This window comes from Aureococcus anophagefferens, assembly GCF_000186865.1.
Source record: "Aureococcus anophagefferens unplaced genomic scaffold AURANscaffold_55, whole genome shotgun sequence".
Taxonomy (NCBI): domain Eukaryota; class Pelagophyceae; order Pelagomonadales; family Pelagomonadaceae; genus Aureococcus; species Aureococcus anophagefferens.
In genome coordinates, this window is record NW_008705608.1 from 20,134 (window position 1) to 34,412 (window position 14,279).

Below are 14,279 nucleotides of genomic sequence, written 5' to 3' on the forward strand. Positions count from 1 at the left end.
AACGAGATCTGCGTCGCCGCGTCGACGCTCCACGGCGCCGGCGTCGACGCGGCGACGCTGACGGCGGCGAACGCGCGCCTCGTGGCCCTCTGCCAGGAGCCCCTCGCGGCCGCGGCCTGCGAGTGCATCCTGGCGAACTGGGAGCAGCTCGCGGCGCAGCGCGTGCCCGAGGGCGCCTTCGTGCTGGCCGCGGGCGTCGTCGAGGCCGCGTGCCGCCGCGGCGCCGTGTCCGGCGACGCGCTCTTCCGGCTCATCGAGGCGCTCCCCGACGGGCTGCACGCGTGCGTCGACAAGCTCTGCGCCGGCGCGGCGTTCTGCGCCGTCGCCGCGGGCCAGGAGCACGCCGCGCTCGCGGCCGGGTCGCTGCCGCGGGACCGGCTGCTGCTCCTGTCGACGGCGCTCGGCGAGGAGCTCGGGAGCACGGTCCACCCCATCGCGCTCGCCGCGCGCGACACCGCCGCGGCCGCGTCGCGCCTGTCGTTGGAGACCCTCTGCCTCCCCGTGTCCGCGGCGTCCGCGCGGTGCGCGTCCGCGTGGGCCGGCTGCGGCGCGACGGTGCACTCCGCGCCGGCCGCGCTCGTCGCGGCGCTCGCCGCGGCCGTCGACGGCGCGGCGGGCGGCGCGGACGTCGCGACGGCGAGCCTGCTGGCCCTGCGGGACCTCGTGACGGCCGCCGCGGACCGCGGCGACGACGTCGGGCCCCTGGGCGCCTACGAGCTCCTGCTGCGGCCCGTCGTCGCCGCGGCCTCGTCGATGCCGCGCTTGCACGACGCGTTAGGCGTCGAGTTCGCGAACGCGCTCGGCGCCTACGCGGCGTCGGTCGTCGAGCTGCTGGCCCCGCGCCTCGCCGCGGCGTTGGGCGCGCCCGAGGGCGCGGTCGCGGAGGCCGCGCTCGCCGCGCTCGGCGCGAACTGCGGCCACGAGCTGCCCAACGTCGCGGCGGCGGCGACGGACGCGTGGGTCAAATTCTACGGCGCGCTGCCCGCCGACTTTGCGCCGCCCTGGCGCCGGGCCTACGCGACGCACGTCGTGCGATTGGTCGCGCAGCGCGCGTCCGACGCGTTCTACGCCGCGGGGACGTCGTTCGAGGACGGCGACGACGCGCACTTCAACCGGTCCTACCACGCGGGGCCCGCGATCTACGAGCTCGCCATCGCCCTCCAGGAGACGGACCTGGACGAGGCCGCGGTGCTCGCCGCCGCGCCCTGGCTCGAGGCGACCATGGAGGCCGTCTTCGAGGGCGCCGAGTCCGGCTCGGACAGCGACTAGGCCCGCATATTCTTTTTTCGCCCGTCCTCGTCTTTTTTTCCGTCTCTGATTAGATGCGCGCCGCGGAGTTTTGCTCCTGGGCGGCGGGCAACGCGAGCGGCGCTCACTTCGCTTTCCGCTTCGAGAGCGCGGCGAGCGCGGCGTCCTTCTCGCCCGCGCCCGACGGCGCGGGCGCGGCGGCGGGCTCCGGGGCCGGCGCGGGCGCGGGAGCCGGCTCCGGGGCCGGCGCGGGGGCGGGGGCCGGCGCGGGCGCGGGCGCGGGCGCGGGCGCGGGCGCCGGCGCGGGCTTGGGCGCCGGCGCGGGCTTGGCGGCGGCCTTGGCCGCCGCGGCCTCCTTGGCCGCCTCGGCCTTGGCCTTGGCGGCGTCGGCCTTGGCCGCCGCGGCCTCCTTGGCCTCGGCGGCCTTCTTCGCGGCCGCGGCGTCGGCCTGCTCCTTCTTGAGCTTGTCGGCCGACGCCTTCTCCGCGGCCTGGGCCTTGGCCGCGGCCTCCTTCGTCGCCTTGGCCTCGGCGACCTCGGCGGCCTTGGCCGCGTCCTGCGCCTTCTTCGCGGCCGCGGCGTCGGCCTTGGACTCGGACGACGCCTTGGCCTTGGTCGCGGCGTCGGCCTTGGCGGCCTCGGCCTTGGCCTTGGCGGCGTCGGCCTTGGCGGCGGCGTCGGCCTTGGCCTTCTCGACCTTCTCGGCCGCCTGCTTCGCCGCCTGCTCCTTCTTGAACTCGGCGTTCGCCGCCTTCTCCTTGTCCGCGGCGGCCCGGGCGGCGGCCTTGGCCGCGGCGGCCTCCTTGTCCGCGGCGGCCTTGGCGGCCTTGGCGTCGGCGGACGCGGCGCTCTTCTTCGCCGCCGCGGCGTCGGCGGCCTTCTGCTTCGCGGCGGCGGCCTTGGCGGCGGCGGCCTCCTTGGCCGCGGCGTTCTTCGCGTCCTTGGCCTTTTTGGCCTCCGCGGCGTCGACGGGCGCGGCCTTCTTGCCGCCGAGGAGCGCCGTGCCCTTGACCTTGGGCGCCTTGGGCGGCGCGTCCTTCTTGGGCGCCGCGGCGGGCAGGGACGGCAGGGAGAAGCCCGGGCCCTTGGGCGCGGGCGCCTTGGCGGCGGCCGCGGGCTTGCCGCCCTTGGCCGGCGGCGCGGGCGCGGGGCCGGGCTGCGAGAGGAAGAGGGCGGCGACGGACGCGACGAGGCCGCCGCCGGAGCCGAGCAGGGCCTTGGTCTCGAAGGGGTTGAGCTGCCCGAGGCCGCCCCTGTCCGCCTTGCGCTTCGCCGCCGCGATCTCCTGCTCGCGGACCTCGCGGACCTTCTTCGACTTCTCGAGGGTCGACCGCAGGCCCACGAGGCCGAAGACGGGCAGCGCCGCGAAGGGCGCCGCGCCGACGGCGATCGCGGCGACGTTCGGCGGGCCCGAGCTCGCCGCGGGCGCGGCCTTGGCCGCGGCCTTGGCCGCGACGGGCGCCGGCGGCGGCGGCGGCGGCGGCGCGACGGCGGCCTTGCCCTTCTTCGCGGGTTTGGGCGCGGGCGGCGCCTTCTCGGCCTTGGGCGGCGGCGGCGCCTTCTCGGCCTTGGGCGCCTTGGGCTCCTTGGGCGCCTTGGGCGCCTTGCCCTTCGTCTTCGCCGCGGCCTTGGCCGCCTCCTCCGCCGCCGCGGCCTTGGCCTCCTCCATGGCCTTGGCGTCGGCCGCCGCCTGCTCCTTCTTCGAGAGCTTCTTCGGCTTCTTCGCCTTGACCGGCTTGGCCGCCGGCTCCGGCGCGGGCGCGGGCGCGGCGGCCTTCGCGGCGGCCTTGCCCTTCTTGCTTCCGCCGAAGAGCGCCTCGCCCTTGACCTTCGTCGGCGGCGTCACGCTCTCCTCAGCCGGGATCGCGAACGACTCGACGGTCTTCTTCTGGAGCGCGTGCAATGAGACGGAGGGCCTGCGGTCGGCCATCGGCTCGGATCGCGCGGCGCGCGCGCGGATGGCGGCGACGCGCGCGCGCGGGCCGCGGCGCAGGGGTGCGGGCCACGGTGGCGCGAGGCACGCGGGTTGCGGGTATAGAGGGTGCGAGCGATGCGCGCGAGAGGGCAGGCAGCTGACTCAGCGATTGGCGGCGCGAGGGGCACGCGACGCGGGCCGCGAAGACGCACCGACGAAGCGCGGTGCTCGAGGGCACGCTGATGAAGCCGCTGGCGCCCGCGGCGCAGAGCGCGACGGCGATCGCGCGCATAACCATCGCGTTCAAGGTGCGGATCGCGTGATTGTGGCCTCGATTGGGCTGAGACGACGTACACGGCCCGCAGCTCGCCTAATGTTGAATCTTCAACGTAGCCGGTACCGGTCGGCGCTGGCGTCGCGTTCTGGCTTTACCCAGCGCGAACATCTAGCCGCGCCGCCGACGGGACACGCTGTAAGGCTAGCAGTCGCGAAAGCGGTGCGAAAGGCGCCGGAAATGGCGAGTAACGACCGCGTGCGCGTGCGCGCGGGAGAGCGTAGCCAATCCATAGCTCGGCCAGGACAAAGCGACGCACGTTGGCGCCGGCGTGGAGGCCCCGAGTGCTGGCAGAGGCGGCGCGGGCAGCGGCGCCTGCCGCAAGTTGAAGCGCTCGATCTTGCAAAGCGCTCGCCGCGCTCCGAGTGCACAACAGCGTGCCGCACGGCGAGAACGCCGTCGCGCCGCGCGCGCCGACGCCCACGTTGCAATGCGCGCCGTGCTCGTCGCCGTCCTGTTGCGCTGCGCCGCGGCGCGCATCCGCCGCGTCGAGGTGCGCGCCCTGGGCACGACGCCGCGGCTCGGCGGTCCGCTGGCGACGCCGGCGGCGCAGAAGGTGCTCGGCGCCGGGCCGAAGCGGGCGACGAACGACAAGACGCGCAAGGCGCTCGCCGAGGACGCGGCCAAGTGGTTCGGCAGCCGCGGCTACGTCGTCGACAACGTCGGCGTGTCCGTCGAGGGCGGGCCCGACGGCGAGACCGTCGTGCTCTCCGCGGCCGTGCTGCCCTGCGGCCCCGTGCGGCTGCGCACGAACTCGAGCAAGGGCGTGCGGACGCGCGCGGCGACGGTGGCAAAGCGCATGGGGCTCAACCGGCGCAAGCCCTTCCGCTGGGACGCCGCGAAGCTCGCGAAACTGACGGAAGAAGAGACGGGCCTCTTCGTCCGCTCCGGCACGCGCGCCAAGGCGTCGGTGGAAAACGGCTGCGTCGCCGTCGACATGGTCGTCGAGGAGCCGCGGTACGTGTCCCTCACGCCCGAGGTCGAGATCAACGCGGACTCCGCGCGCCTGTTCCTGCGGGTCGTCGACCGGAACGTGCTCGGCATGGGCGCGGAGGCGCAAGTCGAGGCGGCCTACAGCAAGCAGGGCGCGCCGGAGTTCACGACGCAGGTCACGCAGCGGTCCGACGGCGGCCGGTCCTGGATGGCGCGCCTGAAGCCCCTCGGGAGCCGCGCGCTGACGACGAAGTACGGCTTCGGCGACGGCCTCTCGGCCCAGTTCGACGTCGAGGAGATTCCCCCCCTCGACGACGACGACTCGGCCTACGGCGAGCAGGACGAGGGCCCCGCCGACGCCTACGTCGCCTTCCCGCGCGTCGCCGCGGCGACGCTCCGCAAGGACGGGCGGCGCGCGGCGTACGCCTTCGCGTGCGGCGACCGCGTCGGCAGCCGCTTCGCGGGGCCCTTCGCGCGCGCGGGCGCCGCGTGCGGCGGGTCCCTGGCCCTCGGGTCGCGCCTGGCGCTCGCCGGCGAGCCCTACGCCTGCGTCGGGTTCGGCAAGGCGCTCGCGGACGCGTCGCGGCCCGAAGCCGTGACGGCGCCGCGGCCCTACGACCGCATGCCCTGGGACCGCCGCAAGGACGCGCTCGGCGACGCCTTCGAGGGCGCTCTGGTCGGCGCGCTGCTCGAGGCGTCGGCGCCCGTGGCGCCGGACGTGACGGCCTTCGTCTTCGCGGACGGCGCGGTCGCCGCGGACTGGGCCGACGGCCTGCCCGTGGCCGACGCGGCCTACGGCCTCGCCTTCCAGGCGTCCATGCTCCGCGTGGACCTGACGAAGCGCGTCGGCGACCCCTTCAACCGCAAGCCCGCCCTCACGCTCAAGCTCGCCGACGCGCGGAACCGCCTCAAGGCGCCCTAGGGCGGGGGCTAAAGGGAGCGCCGCCTCGATGGCTCTCCCACGGCTAACTAACAGGTGCATCGTCAAATTCTGCTGGCCAAAGGTGAATGCACTTCCAAATATGCGAGTCGTTGCGAAGTAACATGGGCTAAGATAAAACTACCGCCGATAGATTATCGACTGCTGCCCCACACCCATGGTGCTCACTTCAGCCGCCTAGCCGTCGCCGTGCCCATGGCGTCAGACGTCGCCGCCGGCGGCGACAAGGAGAAGGCGGCCCGCCTCGGCCGGCGCATCGCCGAGGCGGCGTCGGAGATCTACGGCGAGAGCGACGGCGCGACGCTCGTCGCCCTGGGCGTCGCCGGGCTCAAGGCCTACGCGGCCGACGTCGCGGAGAAGCTCGACGAGCGCGAGCGCGACATCATCGGCCGCATGGTCGGCTCGGCCCAGGGCCGCGCCGACGGCCTGCGGCTGCTGGCCGCGGCGACGGCCGGGAGCGCCGCGGGCTCCGACGGCGACCGCCGGGGCAGCTCGCTGAGCGGCCTCGGGAGCGTCCACAGCATCTACGAGTCGAACCGCCGCGACAGCCTCGACCCGTCCCTCGACGGGTCCGAGGCCGGCGCGCCGCGGCGGCCCAGCGACCGCGCGAGCCCGGGGTCGCCGCGCTACATCGCCGTCAGGGGCAGCGCCATCGCCGAGGACTCCAAGGCCGAGGAGGCGTCGACGCGGCGGCCGAGCATCGGGCGCAACGTGCTCACGGGCCGGGGCTCGAACGTCGCGCTGACCGACGAGGACCGCGAGCTGTTGAGCCTCTTCGACCGGCTGTGCGAGTCGGACGCTGTGTGGAAATCAAATCTTCAACCCGACTTCAATGTGCGCGTATGCGACCGTTTCGACGCGAGGTTTTCTGCTGTGCTTCGAGAACTCGACGAGAGCAATCGATTCGTCCAAAAATCAGCCAAATCGACTTCGATTTGACCGAGCTAGAGATTTCTGAAGTTTGGCCCCGACGTCCCAGCTCACTGGTTGATTTCCACACAGGTCGGACGAGCGCTTCGCCGTCGAGGCGCTCCTGGACCAGCGGAGCGGGTCGAGCCTGGACCCGCAGCTCTCCATCGAGCGGCGCATCAAGATCGCCGAGCGGGCCCTGGCGACGGGCAAGCCCGAGGGCGAGGAGTCGGCCGCGGAGCGCGGCAAGCGCTTCAGCCTGGGGTTCTCGGCCGTCGTCCGCGACCAGCGCGCGCTGGAGACGATCCCGCGCCTCGACCCGAAGCAGTCCATGCGCAAGGCGACGGTCCACCTCGACGACCTCGGCGGGACGTCCTGGAGCGACCGCGCCCACGAATTCTTCCGGTCTTTGACGTTCATCATCGCGCACGACTCCAAGTACCTCCACGCGTGGGAGGCCTTCATCATGATCTTGGTGCTCTACGTCGTCTTCATGGTGCCGATCATGATCGGCTTCAAGTGGGAGCCGCCGGGGTCCGACGCCTTGCTCTTCTGGCTCGGCATGGGCATCGACGTGCTCTTCATGGCCGACATCCTCGTGAACTTCAACACGTCGTACGTCAACGAGACGACGAAGGAGATCGTCGAAGATAGGTGGCGCATCGCGATCCGCTACTTCCAGGGCTGGTTCCTCATCGACTTCTTCAGCTCCGTGCCCGTGGGCGACGCGAACACGGAGGTGAAGCTGTTCAAGGCGTTGCGGCTGCTGAAGCTCGCGCGGATCTCGCGGCTCTTCCGCCAGAACGAGCTCGTCGCGGCGCTGGGCCTGGACCTGAACCCGACCTACTTCCGCATGCTGTTGCTGGTCGTGACCTTTGGCCTGTCGATCCACGTCGTCGGCTGCTTCTACTGGATGGTCGCGCTCGAGACGGGCGGCGACTGGCAGGGCAGGACAAGAGTGATTCAACGTCGCTTCAACGTGAGTGTTCCGCGCGCGCCCGTTCTGAAAAAAGCATCCACGCTTCGAGACCGTTCCGAGAGATGATCGCTCGTCCAAAAATCAGCCGAAACGAGTGGAAACCGGCCGAGAGAGGAGCCTTTGAAGTTGGGAATTTCGCACTCTTGTCCTGCCCAGGCGACTGGGGCGAGAGCTGCGAGCAGGTCGCGCTGCCCTCGGACTTCTCGCCGAACGCGACGCTGGCCTACTACGCGGAGTGCACGCGGAACACGTGGCTCCCGGAGCAGCGCTTCCAGTCCATGGAGACGGGCCACCTCACGGAGCGCTACAGCATCGCGCTCTACTGGGCCGTGACGTGCATGCTGTCGCTGAGCTCGCTGGTCCAGGCGGGCGAGACGCTGAAGCCGCCCCAGTACTGGTTCTCCTACGCCGTCGCCTTCGCCGGTCTCGTGCTCCAGGCCGCCATCATCGGCGGCGTCACGAACTTGTTCGACAACCTCGACGAGCGCGCGAACGAGAAGCGGAAGCAGCTCGAGGAGCTCGAGCGGTGGATGGCCTACGAGCGCGTGCCCCACCGCCTCCAGAACCGCGTGCGCGAGTTCCACGAGTATTTGTTGGAATGCGGCCACACGCGGAACACGGAGCGGCACCTCGACGCGCTGCCCGTGTCGCTGCGGCTCAACATCGACCTCTGCCTCAAGCGCCACCTCGTGGACGCGCTGCCGCTGTTCCGCGCCTGCACGTCCGTGGAGATCATCACCATCTTGAAGCAGGTCGTGAGCCGCATCACCATGCCCGCGGAGATCATCACGCGCGCGGGCACGCCGACGAACGAGATGTACTTCGTGTCGCGGGGCATGGTCGCCGTCTTAGCGCGGACCGCGGAGAACGGCCAGGCCTACGACCCGTCGGCGGCGAAGAAGGTCGTGTCGACGCTGGCCGTCGGCGCCTTTTTTGGGGAACTGGCGCTGCTGCACGCGTCGCTCGCGCACCGCTGCGAGACGACGCAGTCGCTGGGCTACGGCGAGTGCTACGTGCTCACCAAGGCCAAGTTCGACGACCTCGTGCGGCGGTCCACGGGCTTCGCCTACGTGATCCGCACGGTGGCCCGCGAGCGCCTCGAGCGGGCCATGTTCCTCGAAGCGTCGCGGCGCAAGGCGCTCGACAACCGCGACAAGCGCCGCGGCCCCGGGCGGCCGTCGATGGGGTCCATGGGCGACCGCCGCGGCGGCGGCGCGGCCGACGGCGACGGCAAGAAGACGCCCGGCGCGTCGCCGACCCAGCAGCCGAACGTGCGGCGCACGCTCGGGGATAAAGAGACGAAGGACCACGTCATCAACCAGCAGGTGCACCGCGCGTCCCAAAACCGGCGCGGCTCCGTCATCGACCCGCGGCGCGCGACGATGGCCATCCGCTCCGTCGCGGCCACCGTGCGGCGGCGCCTGAGCCTGGAGGGGTCGAACTCGAGCTTCCGCACCGTCGCGTCCGCGCCGCCGGCGCCGTCCATCTCCGTCTACGACATCGTCGAGGCGGACCTGGTGGACGTCGAGTCGGGCTTCGCGCAGAAGCGCGCGGAGAACATCAAGGAGAAGGAGGGCGGCGACTCGCCGCAGAAGCGCGGCTCCGTGGACGCGGGGGGCAAGGCGCAGCCGGGCCAGGCGCGGCGGTCCATGGCGCGGAAGCAGTCGAACCAGAGCGGGCCTCCCGGCCGCGGCCGCCTCATCCGCCAGGCCTCGAAGCAGTTCAACCACCTCGGCCTCGGGCCCGGCGGCCGCCAGAAGCGCTCCTCCGCCAACGCGCCCTCGCCCCGCTAGTCTGGGGCACGCTAAGGGCGCCTTTATCTTATCGTTGAAGTGGATGATGCCGGGAAATCTTCGGACGCTGCCCCCTCGGAGCAAGGATGGGCGACAGGGAACGAGACCCGCCTCCGAAGTGGGCCATCAAAGGCATCGTCCGGGAGTCGAGCCCCGATCCGCTCCTCGTGCTGCTTGCCAAGGACGCGGGCAGCTCGTCGATGGGCAGCTCGTCGATCAACGCCTGCAGGACGCGGCCACCGCTCGGCGCCGCCTCGCCGCGGCCCGGCCGCCGCGCGCCGCGCGCGCTGCGCGCCCTGCTGGGCGCCGCGATCCTCGCGCGCAGCGCGTCGGGCGTGAAACTCATCTCCGCCAAGAACGCCTACAAGAGCGACTTCGGCGGGCTCGTCGACTCGTCTATGCTCAAAGTCACGACGGTGGCCTACGGCCGCGACGCGCTCACCTGCGCGTCGCTGCCGCTGCCGCTGACGTACCGCGTCGGATCCCACGTGTCGTCCGACTTCGCGCGCGCGGACGACGGCTCGCGCGTCGCCTTCTTCCGCGACGACGGCGAAGCCGCGACCGTCGACGTCCGCGCGGGCGTCTACGAGTCGACGGCGCCGGCCGCGGACCCCGCGGGCACGGAGGCGGTCGTCGGCAGCGACGGCGCGGACTTCGTGACGCTGCGGCGGGGGGCGCTCGCGCGCGCGTCCTACGGCAACGCGACGGAGACGGCCGCGACGTGCGCTCCGCCGGCCGGCGCGGACCCGACCGACGGCGTCGGCTCCTGGTTCGGCGCCTTCGGCAACGGCGTCGTCGTCCTCGCCAAGAACCGGTACGCCGGCGCGACGATCGACTACCTCGCCGCGCCCTCGACAACCGGCGGCGCGTGCGCGACGGCGAAGCCGCGGGTCGCGCTCGGGGCGAACGCGTCGTTCTGCGGCATGGCCTTCGACGCGGCGACGGGTCACGTCTATGCGCTCGTGGAGACGCACGACACGTCCAAGTTCCCGGACCCGGACTGCGAGAACCTGAGCGGCCTCGTCGCGTCGAACAAGGTCGTCCGAGTGGCGAGCGACGGGACGACGGAGGAGCTCGCGGACGTCCCCGGCGGCGGCGCCATGGTCGGCTCGCCCGCCATGTGGGACGCCGCGGAGCGGACCTGGCTCGTCGTCCGCGGCGGCGGCCTCTACGCCCTCAACGCGACGTCGCGCGGCTGGACGGCCGGCGAGTCCCGCGCGTGCGAGGACCTCGGCGAGCACGCGTCGGTGCTGTGAGTAAGGGGACGCTTGCCGGTGTTTCCGCGGCGGTGGTGGTGCTGTGCTGGTTGCAACGGAGCTCAGCGTTAAGCTCAGCGACGGTGTCTTGTGGCTTCATCGAGGCTGGCGATGCCGGCTTCGTCGACTCCTTGACCTCGAGCGAGTGACCGATGGGTGCTGCAACCACGCGCGCCGCGGGTGGCGCACCGATGCGCGCTGCGACCATGCGCGCCGCAGTGATCGCAGCGCTGTTCGCGCTGCCCTGCGCGAGCCTGCGGCGCGCCGCGGCGCCCGCGCGGCGCCTCGCGCCCCGCCTCCAGAGCGCCGCGACGGCGGCGCCGGCGTGCACGACGGTGAACGTGGAGCTCGGCGACCGCGCCTACCCCATCTACATCGGCGACGGCCTGCTGACGTCGGACGCGACGACCGCCGCGTCCTACCTCCAGCCGCACGTCGGCGGGTCCCAGGTGCTCGTCGTGACGAACGAGGTCGTCGCGGGCCACGGCTACCTCGACGCGACGGTCGCGGCGCTGAAGCACGGCGACAAGGGCGCGAAGCTCCGCGTGGAGACGCTCGTCCTCCCGGACAACGACGACGAGCCGTCGGAGGCGACGAAGACGCTCGAGAATTTGGGAGTAATAACGGACTACGCGATCGAAAAGGCGCTGGACCGCAAGTGCACGTTCGTCGCGCTGGGCGGCGGCGTCATCGGCGACATGGTCGGCTTCGCGGCGGCGTGCTACGTCCGCGGCGTCAACTTCATCCAGATCCCGACGACGCTCATGGCCATGGTCGACTCGTCCGTGGGCGGGAAGACGGCCGTGAACTCGAGAGGCGCGAAGAACGGAGTGCTTCAATTTCGCTTCAACATGAGTGTTCCGCGCGAGCGCGTGCCGGAAGAAGCATCCACGCGTCGAGAGCGCTTCGAGAGATGATCGCTCGTCCAAAAATTAGCCGAATCGAGTGGAAAACGGCCGAGATACGAGCCTCCAAAGTTGGAAAGTTCGCACTCTTTTCCTGCCCAGGCGCGAAGAACATGGTCGGCGCGTTCTACCAGCCCGTCGCCGTCGTCGCGGACGTGGGGTCCCTCAACACGCTGCCGGAGCGCGAGCTCGCGTCGGGCGTCTCGGAGATCATCAAGTACGGCCTCATCCGCGACGCGCCCTTCTTCGAGTGGCTCGAGCGGGAAGGGGTCGAGGCGATGCTCGCGCGGGACCGAAAAGCTTTGATCCAGGGCGTCGAGGACTCGTGCCGCAACAAGGCCGAGGTCGTGGCGCTGGACGAGAAGGAGGGCGGACTGCGGGCGACGCTGAACCTGGGCCACACCTTCGGCCACGCCGTGGAGACGAAGAGCGGCTACGGCACGTGGCTCCACGGCGAGGCCGTGGGCATCGGCATGTCCATGGCCGCGCACATGAGCCACGAGCTCGGCTGGATCGACGCGGATTTGAAGGAGCGGTGCATCGCCCTCGTGAAGAAGGCGCGGGTGCCCGCGTTCCTGCCGCTCTACTCGCCCATGGACGTGGCCTCCTTCGAGGCCATCATGGCCGTGGACAAGAAGGTCGCGGACGGCGCGCTGCGATTGATCCTCCTCAAGGGCGCCCTCGGCAACTGCGTCTTCACGGCGGACTACGACAAGGACGTGCTGAAGAAGACGCTCGAGTACTACTGCGACGACGCGCAGCGGACCCGGGACGATTAAGTGAGTTCCCGGACCTTGGCGGCGATCGCCGCGACGACCGCGGACCGCGACGCCGGCGCCGTCGAGAACGCGTGGGGCACGCCCGAGACGACGGCGACGTCGCTGCCGCCCGCGCGCGCGCGGTCCACGAGCGGGCCGGACGCGGGCGACCACTTGTCCCGGGGCTCGTCGGCGACGAGGAGCGCGTCGGGCCAGGGGCCCTCGTAGGGGCCCGCGAGCGACCGCATCTCCGACCGGCCGAGCGCGGCCATGGAGAAGACGTTGCCGAAGGCGCACATGGCGTCGCAGGTCATGGCCTCGTGGGCCGCGTCCATGCCGTCGGTCTGGCCCAGCGCGCGCAGGACCGGCCGCCGCGCGGCGCGCGGGAGCGCGCCGAGAAAGGCCGCGAACGACGCCACGGCCGCGAGCGCGAGGGGCGCCCAGGGCTTCTCGAGGAGCTTGCGGAGCGCCTCGAACTCGGGGTCCGCGTAGTTATTCTCCAGGTAGGGCTGCACGCAGACGGAGACGCCGTCGGCGCCGCTCGCCTTTAGAGCGCGGAGCGCGAGGTAGCCTCCGATGCTGTGGCCGACGACGACGAGCTTCCGGCCGCTCGCCGCGCAGGCCGCGGCCTCGGCGGCCACGAGCGCCGTCACGGACGCCGCCTGCTCGTCGACGGAGAAGCAGCCCTCGGCCCGCCCGCGGCACCAGCGCCACGCGTCGCGCCACCAGCGCAGCGGCCGGCCGCCGCCCTCGAAGAAGCCGCGGAGGCCCAGCACCGCGACGTCGCCGTCGAGCTGGTCCGCGAGCGCCGCGGCGGCGGCGTCGTAGTAGCGCGCGACGCCGGGGTTGCCGCCGACGAAGACGACGCGCGGGCCGCCGCCGCCGGACGACCGGCGCAGGAGCTCAAAGTCGCTGGTCGCGGTCGGTCGGCTCAGCGCGAGGCCGCAGGCGACGAGCGGGAGCATGAGCCAGACGATGGCGAGCATCGTTGCAGGCGTGCGGTGCGTGACGGAGACGACGACGACTAGGAGGCGCATGCGCAGCCCTACTCAAGTAGAGCAGCTCCATCGGCGTTGTGGCAATTCTTGGTTGCCGAATGGGAGGGCCGAGAAGCCGCCACCAATGCGCGCCATACGCGCCGTTCTGCTCGCCTTCACCACGCACACAAGTGCCTTCGCAAGCCTCGATCGTCGCGCGTTCGGCGCGCTCGTCGGTACGACGCTCGCGCCGCCGCCCTGGACGCCGACCGCGCTGCCCTGGCTCACAATACCTGAGGCGGCGCGACAAGCCGCGCTGCCCTTCGCGCGCTACCCCGACCCCGTGCTGCGGCGCGCCGGCGCGCGCGTCGACGCCTTCGACGGCGCGCTCGCGCGGACCGTGGCGCTGCTGCGCCGCGCGGGCGCGGCGCACGGCGCCGCGGGCCTCGCGGCGCCGCAGTGCGGCGTCGACGCCGCGATCGTGGTCCTCGGCGGCCGCGCCTTCGTGAACCCCGAGGTGCGGCGGCGGTCCGACGAGGCCGACCTGCGCTGCTGGCGCGAGACGTGCCTCGCGCTGCCGCCGGACGTTTCAGTCGAGACGCTCCGCGATCGCGCGATCGTCGTCGCCGCGGCCGACGCGGCCGGCCGGCGCTTCGAGGCGACGCTCCGCGGCGGCGCCGCGCGCCAGTTCCTCCACGAGCTCGACCACGCGCGGGGCACGCTCATCGTCGACCACGCGCTGGGCGTCGCCGGCTCCGCGCTCTACCCGCCGCTCGCGTCGCTCGAGGCGCCGGACCACGACGAAAGGCGGCGGCGCGCCTGGGCGCGCGACGACGTCGGTTAACCTCTGGCCTCCGCCCCGACGTGCGTTAGCCATTCGCCTTCTGGCAGTCGCGGTCCCGCGCGAGCGCGGCGCGCCACGCGGCCTCGTCGAGGGGCGGTCGCCCCAGCACGGCGAGGTTCGCGTCGACGTGGTTCCGCGCCTTGTGGCCGACGAGCGCCACGGCCAGACCCGGCGTGGACCGCGTCACGTGCAACCCCGCGGCGCCGGCGTCGTCGGACGCGTCCGGCGCCGCGTTGCACCGGTCCTCGCCCCGGCGGAGCTTCGGGCCGAGGCTCTTCGACGCGACGACGGACACGCCCGCGTCGCGCGCGCTCTCGTTCAGCGTCTTCCCGCCGTCGTACGCGGCGGCCCAGAACTCGGGGAACCGCGGCCCGACGGGCAGCTGCGCGAAGCGTAAGCCGTGGTCGCAGTCCGCCGCGTCCGCGCGGCAGCCCGCGGCCGCGCGCGCGAGGGGCACGAGGTCCCGCGCGAGGCCCAGACTTCCCGCC

General features: G+C 72.6%; 3 protein-coding genes across 3 annotated transcripts; 2 read left to right on the plus strand and 1 right to left on the minus strand.

The window, feature by feature from the left end:
- Positions 1-1,372: 1,372 nt before the first annotated feature.
- AURANDRAFT_67892 (hypothetical protein) lies at positions 1,373-3,461 on the minus strand (the record flags this gene model as incomplete). The annotated part of the gene is made up of 2 exons (XM_009043494.1): positions 1,373-3,164; positions 3,376-3,461. The coding sequence occupies 2 exons, from the start codon at positions 3,459-3,461 to the stop codon at positions 1,373-1,375; spliced, it is 1,878 nt and encodes a 625-aa protein (XP_009041742.1).
- Positions 3,462-3,927: 466 nt separating this feature from the next.
- Positions 3,928-5,352, plus strand: AURANDRAFT_67893 (hypothetical protein; the record flags this gene model as incomplete). Its single annotated transcript, XM_009043461.1, has 1 exon — positions 3,928-5,352. One exon carries the CDS (start codon positions 3,928-3,930, stop codon positions 5,350-5,352), a length of 1,425 nt encoding a protein of 474 aa, XP_009041709.1.
- A 5,107-nt stretch (positions 5,353-10,459) lies between these two features.
- On the plus strand, positions 10,460-11,991 carry AURANDRAFT_70436 (hypothetical protein; the record flags this gene model as incomplete). Its single annotated transcript, XM_009043462.1, has 2 exons — positions 10,460-11,162; positions 11,315-11,991. The coding sequence occupies 2 exons, from the start codon at positions 10,460-10,462 to the stop codon at positions 11,989-11,991; spliced, it is 1,380 nt and encodes a 459-aa protein (XP_009041710.1).
- Positions 11,992-14,279: the final 2,288 nt, after the last annotated feature.